We start from the raw sequence: 7,755 nt of genomic DNA on the forward strand, positions 1-7,755 counted from the left end.
CGTTGGCATGCATAATTTTTAACTTTATGAATTTTCTTTCCTTGACTGTTATGTGCAGATAGTTTTTTTTTATACATGGGGACTTTGGATTTTTGTTTAATGATATTTGTCAATTACTTCATAAATGTTCTTTCTCCTTAGTTTTATAATGTCAAAAGCTTACATCATACTTTTTTTTTAAGCAGGCAAAAATTCAAATATCAATTCTAGTTTTCTCCACTAGGCTTTCCAGAATTCAGATTTAACTTCTCATCTTGTTGTTTGAATATTAAATGTTAGTAAATTGTCAGAAGCAGGGATGAAACTGTGAAAAAAGCTAGTTTTCCACCATCTTAGGTTCTGAATCTGTTGGGAGAAGCCAGAATCTACAAGCAAGTGAATTCATGAATATCAGGGTGGATTGTGCTTTTCATTTAAGTAACCATACAATAGAGAGAGCAAGATACCTAAGAATAGATCATTTAGTGCCTGACTTTTAAAGCTCATAACTAATGAAAATCCACAGCCACAAACTCACCTGATGACATATTTTTCTAAATTTCTCTATCATTAAGTGACTAGGTATATTTATTTTCTGGGATATTTAAAACTATCTAATAAGAATATCGTATAGAAACCAGAGAGATCTCAGCAGTGTACATTGCAGAGGAGCCAAATTCTGTTTCCAGTGGCCACTTCAGTTGGCTCATAATCTCATGTTACAGCAGCTCCAAGAGACCCAGTGCACCACCAAGGGCACCTACACTTACATCTACATATCCACACACAGATGCACATAATAAAACAAAAATTGAAAAGTGTTTAAAAGTAGAGTAATGTAATATTTTGTATTAGTTTAAGTTACATATATAATACTTATATACTTCTTTTAGGGAGTTTATAATATACTTAAACTGCTTTCCTATCAGTCTTTCTTTGATGAACAACTGAAAATTTTGACAAAGACATAAATGAAGAAAATTACTAATAAAAGGGAGAAGAGTGAAGGAGATACTATCAGACTTTAAACTCTGTCCACAATCAGTGAGACATAGTTTGATTTCTTAGATACTTTCTTCTTTTTATAAACAATAAGTTAGTAAATTTGTATAAATCATAATCAGTATTACTACTTCAACTTTTCACTCTTCTGAATCCACTTAGTCAGTATCAGAAATTCTTTCCTTGTTATTTTAAAAAGGAAAAGGAAAAAAAAAAGGAAAAGGTAGTCAGAGAGGGAAGAAAATGTTCCAACTTGTGAGTAAAGGTGCAGAGCTTCTCATTTTGATGATCTGTTGGTCTTGTTAATCTGATTTTAAGGTTATTGTTAATTGACAATTGAGCTTTTATTCAGTAGATCAAAATTTGGTCACCAAAGCATGTAATTCTTTTTTTTCCCCTTGTAATATACAAAACTGGATTTCAGATATAGTTTGTTAGCAATATTGGTATCCCTCTTGTAGGTTAAATCTAACAATTGTCATGTAACTTATTCAATTATTCAGCTGGAAACAGTAAACATTTTGCCCTTGTAGGCAGCGATCTGCACTCGGAGAATGCCTAGCTGCCTTTGCTGCTGCCTTCCCGATAGCCTTTTTGGAAACCCACCTGGACAAACACAATATTTATTCCATCTACAACACCAGGTCTTCACGGGAGAGAGCAGGTAACACAGAACTATGCTTGGTTTTTGAGAAATGAAGCTGCGTCTTGATAATGTATATTTTTTTCTGCAGCATTTTTGTTCTTGGGGTAGTGAGATCATTTGTTCAGACGTTTTTACTTCTGACAGTACAGGTAGTGCTCTTGTAGGGAATCAGTGTGCTTGAGTGAGGTTGCTCATGAGCCCAGGTTACCAGAGGGACTTCCTTCCCTGGATTCTGGAGGAGGAGTAATTAGCTGCAAGGGGCAGGGTGTTGGGTGATTTCTCACCTTGATTGATAGATGGGGTTGTGTATGAATAATAAAAACCCAGAGACAGATATTGGGGCTCCACATGAAGATCAGAAAAGCAAAGCAGTCAGCCACTGGCTTTTACCTCTTTGAAATCTTCAGACTAAAAGAGAGGGAGCTCCTGTCTCTTCCTGCCTTATATCCTTCTCTTTTGTTAAGATTAAAGACATGCACCACTACTGTGACTAACTAGTGTGGCTGCTGGGGTTAAAGGTGCATGCAACCACTGCCTGGTCTGTATGGCTGACTAGTGTGGCTGCTTTGCACTGACCTTCCAGCAAACTTTATTTATTAAAATACAAATGAAATATCACTACATGAGGTAGTTGATAATTTGATGCAATCTATGCATATGTGGGCTCAGCATCACATAACTGTAATCTTTTGTATGGCTGACCATGCAGAGGCATAGATAGTATATAGAGGGTTTCCTATAATACAGTAGTTTTTAATTATCTCCTTCAGTTTATGAGCTATGAGGCTCTTTGTTCTCAAGTGTTTTAATTTAGCATTCGTTTTTAAAAATGTGTACTTCCTTCCTCTAATGTTTCTGAAGGAAAATTTGTTCAATTCTCCCAAGTTAATGAGCCACACGCAAATGAATACTCTGCCGAAGCAGACAAAATAATCAGCAAATATGAAGAAAATAAGTTGATCTGCGTTCTTATTGAATTGTCTTACAGTAAGCCAGGAAGGGTCATGGTATTGTTATTTATTTCATTGATGGATTTATGCCCTTCATTGTTATTTTTAAAACATTTATTTTGTATGTGTGTATTTGTGTGTTTGAATATATGTATGTGTATGTATACACATATATACACATGCCCACTGTTCATGCCAATGTGTCCTCTAAGATCCACAAGCTTGTGTGTATATTCAGTGTGTTGTAGATGCAAAATCCATGTGTGGTATCCCACACAGGAGAATCAGATTGTTTGTTGCATAGACACTCCTATTTTTGCTCTTGATTCCAACTTAAAAAAAATTACTCTCCTGCTGATGATTTCGGAGATTTACCTTTGAGAATCTAGAATTATTAACAGGAATGTGAGTTGAGCTGGATGAAAAGTAAGTAGACTGTAGTTACTCTTCTTCTGAGCTATACATTTTTTCTCTGCTCCCCTCCCTTCCTCCCTTCCCCTTCTACCCTTTTTTAAATTTTATTATTACTATTTTATTACTTTAAAAAATACCAATCCAAGTTCCCACTTCCTCCCCTCCTCCCACTCCCCTCCCACCTCCCTTCAATCTTAAGCGAGGGCAAGGCACCCTGCCCTGTGGAAAGTCCAAGGCCCTCCTCTCTACATGCAGGTTGATCAAGGTATGCATCCAAAGAGAATAGGGCCCCCAAAAGCCCGTACATGCAGTAGAACCAATAGAGACAGTAGAGACTTGATGTCAAGTTTCTTGAGTTCTTTGTATATTTTAGAGATCTTGTACACTTTGTACATGTGGGATTGGTGAAGATCTTTTCTCATTTTGTAGACTGCCGTTTTTGTCTTGTTGATCGTTTCCTTTGCTTTACAAAAGCTTCTCAGTTTTAGGAGGTACCATTTATTAAATGTTTCTCTCAGTATCTGTGCTACTGGAGCTATATTTAGGAAGTGGTCTCCTGGGCCAATGAGTTCAAGTGTACTTCCCACTTTGTCTTCTATAAGGATTCAGTATGGTTGTTTTTTGTTGAGGACTTTAATCTGTTTGGATTTGAGTTTTGTGCATGGCGATAGATATGGATCTATTTTCATTCTTCTATATGTTGATATCCAGTTATGCCAGCACCATTTGTTGAATATGCTTTCTTTTTTTCCATTTTCCATTTTTAGCATCTTTGTCAAAAATCAGGTGTTCATAAGTGTGTGGATTGATAATCTTCAGTTTGATTCCATTGGTCTCCTGTCTGTTTTTACACCAATTCTGGGCTGTTTTCATTACTGTAGCTCTATAGTAGAGCTTGAAGTCAGGGATAGTGATACCTCCAGAAGTTTCTTTATTGTACATGATTGTTTTGGCTATACTATTTTTTTTCCTATATGAAGTTGAGTGTTGTTCTTTCGAGGTCTGTGAAGAATTTTGCTGGGATTTTGATGGGCATTGCATTGAATCTGTAAATTAAGATTGACATTTTTATTATGTTAATTCTATCTACCTAAGAGCATGGTAGATCTTTCCATTTTCTAGTATTTTCTTCAGTTTCTTTCTTTAAAGATTTAAATTTCTTGACATACAGGTCTTTCATGTGTTTGGCTAGAGTTACCCCAAGATATTTTATGTTATCTGTGACTATTATGAAGGGTGATGTTTCTCTGCTTTCTTTCCCAACTGTTTATCATCTATATAAAGGATGGCTTCTAGTCTGTCTCTTAGAATAGTCAAGATCAGCTCTTAAGGGTTAAGTGTTATAGATGCCCTATGATAGGAATGTTTCTGTTTAAAATTTTTCTAAGACTTTGGATTTTGGTTGCTTTCTAATAATTGCAGAATGTTCTTAAATTCTAACAGGAAAAACTATCTGTGAACTTAATTTTCCATGACCTACTTACACTGTTGGGTATTTTTTTTTGTGTGTGTGTGAACCTTTCTATGTAAGGAATACTTACTGACCTGAATCATTATTTAGCTTGGGTATTTTGTCAGTTTTACTTCATGTAATAAATGAAAGTAAAGACAAATGTATTGAATGTACAATAGTAATATTTTCACAAAAATTCTATATATTTATAAGTAGTGTAAATGATTAAGTTCAGATTGTTTATTTTTTTCTGTGTAATAATATAAAGTCATCTTATTTAGGCTTTGTGAATCATTTGTATTTGGCTGATAATCAGGAACAAAGTGGATTTATTACCTTTATATAGATAAGGAGCTGTGCGAGCAGAATATGTCCATGCTCAGATTTCTGTATCTCCTCATTTGCATAGCAAAGGAAACGAAATTTATGATTTCATTAGCCAATCATTTCAGGATCTTTCTGTGAGGTTGTGACAAACAGGAAATATGACATAAAGATGAGTAAGATTTGATTCTTTCCCTTGGGATGTTCTGATTTATAGGAGAGAGCGAGAGCGAGAGCGAGAGAGCGAGAGAGAGAGAGAGAGAGAGAAACTGATAGATGTGGGTGCTAAAATTCAGAATAAGGACTATTGGGCACCAGAAAACAATGTTTTCCCAGAGCTTCTGGGAAGACTTAGCAGATAATTCAGAATGAGTCTTGAAATTGAGAAGACAGAAACTCTGGTTCATTAGGGGAAATGCCAAGCATTTTACATTGACTGGAGCAGACAATGAAGCCAGGCTGGCAAGCCAGAGGAGGGGACCAAGAGTGGGAACTGATGCCAATAGCAAAGAAGATTCATTTACCAGCTACCGAGAGGGGCTCGTGTATTGCAGCGATCCGCCCTGACAGTAGTGAGGGAGATAAACACACAGCTCAGCTGTGTCGAGAACTGGAGAAACAATGTGTCTTGACAACGCCCATTAGAAACAATAGGCAGTGGAGTGTCCTGAGTTTCCTGGAAGGAGAATCATCCCAGATGTGACTGCATCTAGCTAGGATGACTGGTTGGATAACACCTTTGAGAAAGTATGTTGAAGAGGAAGTGAAAAAATTTAAACTATTGTGTTTCAGTGGACCCTGAAAAAAAAAATCAGGATTAGAAAGAAAAAAAGGTGAATAAATAAAACTTTGAAGGATTAGGCTATAGCAAACAGAGGCCAGTAGTAGTGGATGTAGTTGTCTGGATAAATATGTAAGTGGAGGAGGAGAGGGGCTAAAATTGGATCCTCAGAAGCTAGCAGACAATTCAGCAAGGAGAAAGGAGTGGGATAAGGACAGTGGTGTAATGAATAAGAGTCACAGAGACTGGAGATGGTGATGGTAAGGAAGGAGGCATCCAGAAAAAGGGAGAAACTGCCTAGCAACCAGTGAGTTATGGATGCAAAGTCATGACTTCCCTTTGTAGTGGAAAACTGAGTTTAGTTCCTATATATGGATGCCTGGGAAGTAGAACTTCTGAAGACATTTGTGTATCTGTAGATATGGCAGGCCAGGAGCCAGAGAGGAAAAGGCTGGGAATAGAGACCTGAGCAGGGTCCTGTGGTGGGAAAGTCATTCAGACGGATAGAAGGTAACAAGAGAAGTCTCCCAAAACCTCCTTCCTCTAAATAGAGGGAATAAGGGTGAATGCGGCCACACAGAAATGGCCTGAAAATGGTTATTGCGAGAAGCAGGAGGAGGAGGAGAGAATGGCTATTCTTTTTTTGCTGTGAAGAAGGCAGAGCAGCTGTCCACCAGCCTAAGAGGGTGATAGCAAGGTAGGATCCTAGGGTTAGGAAATGATGGCGAAGATAAAAGGAAGAGATGTCAGGAGAAAGGCGGCCAGGTTTAGCTGATTTTTGAAGCCCGACTTGAAATGTGTTGTTTGAGATAGTCAAATGTGTCACATGGTACCTGTCTTGCATGGAGCACAACCCAATTTTGTCTGTGTTCCTCCAGCTCTCAGTTTACCAGCAAATGTGGAGGATGTCTGCCCAAATATACCATCCCTGGAGAAGCTCATGGCTGAGATTATAGAGCTGGCAGAGTCAGGTATCCGCTACACTCAGATGCCACACATGATGGAGGTTGTACTGCCCATGCTGTGCAGCTACATGTCACGATGGTGGGAGCACGGTCCTGAGAACCATCCAGAGAGAGCTGAGATGTGCTGTACGGCTCTCAACTCAGAACACATGAACACACTGCTGGGCAACATTCTCAAAATCATCTACAACAACCTGGGGATTGACGAAGGAGCCTGGATGAAACGCTTAGCAGGTGAGAAGCGGGGAGAACGCACCCTCCCATTTGTTTCATTTCCAGAGAAGATTTGTAATATTGAAGGCTAGAAACTTCCCACAGTAATCTCCAGTGATTTCTTCTGTGCTCAAAACTGTCATTGCTTAGTCCTGTTAGGCTATTTAAAGAGATACAGACATGATCAGACTTTCACTCCCTGCCCTAGTCTCACTTTCGCTGCCATGATAAAATATCCTGACAAAAAGCATTTCAGAGAAAGAGTTTATTTTACCTGGGGTTGTAAACTAACATCACTTTTAGGATATCACAGTGGCAGAAGTTTAAAGTGGCTAGTCATATCAAATCCATCAAGTACAAAAAGAAATAAATGCTTTCGTGCTTGCTTGCTTGAGTTTACTCAGCTCAATTTCTCCACTCTTACATAGTTCAAGACCTCTTTTTTAAGTAATGATATCACCCACAGTGGGCTGGGTAATCCACATTAGTTAACTTAATTAAGACAATCCCCCACAGACATACCTAGCAGCCAACCCAATGTAGACAATCCCTCACTGAGACCCTCTTCTTAGGTGATTTTAGGTTGTATCAATTGACGATTAGAACTACTTATTACATAGTTAGCACTTCCAAGCAATTTTCTGAATTATTTATTTCTATATAAGACTATTTAATAAGCAAAAGAAGCAATGATCAGTAACATCAATAATGGTTATGTAGACAGAGACAAAAATAAAACTGGGTTTTGAAACAATCCACCTTCATATTATTCTCCTATGACAACAGGCTAAGGAACTGAAGATAAAATACAACACATATAGTTCAGTTTATCATTTCAGTATTCCGGAACATATAATATTAAAATTCTGGAAGCAGCCTAAATACCCAACACCTGGAGCATGGGTAAAATAGTTTCCATATATCCTTTCACCAAATTATTACATTTTCTCCAAGCATTCAGAGTTCAGCACTGTCCTGTGTCTAGGGATATACTCATTGTATTATATTATATAGAGAAAAAAGCAAAA

The 7,755-nt window shown here is 37.7% G+C and overlaps 1 protein-coding gene across 1 annotated transcript in view; it reads left to right on the forward strand.

Moving 5' to 3' along the window:
- Window positions 1-7,755, forward strand: part of Ryr2 (ryanodine receptor 2) — a 551,701-nt gene that overhangs the window by 440,518 nt on the left and 103,428 nt on the right. The window contains exons 67-68 of the mRNA XM_050142326.1: window positions 1,515-1,645; window positions 6,428-6,748. Coding sequence (XP_049998283.1) covers window positions 1,515-1,645; window positions 6,428-6,748 — 452 coding nt within the window. The remainder of the gene's footprint in view (window positions 1-1,514; window positions 1,646-6,427; window positions 6,749-7,755) is intronic.

The sequence above is a fragment of the Alexandromys fortis genome, unplaced genomic scaffold (assembly GCF_014885135.2).
Source record: "Alexandromys fortis isolate MF-2015 unplaced genomic scaffold, M_Fortis_MF-2015_v1.1 scaffold_5, whole genome shotgun sequence".
Taxonomy (NCBI): domain Eukaryota; kingdom Metazoa; phylum Chordata; class Mammalia; order Rodentia; family Cricetidae; genus Alexandromys; species Alexandromys fortis.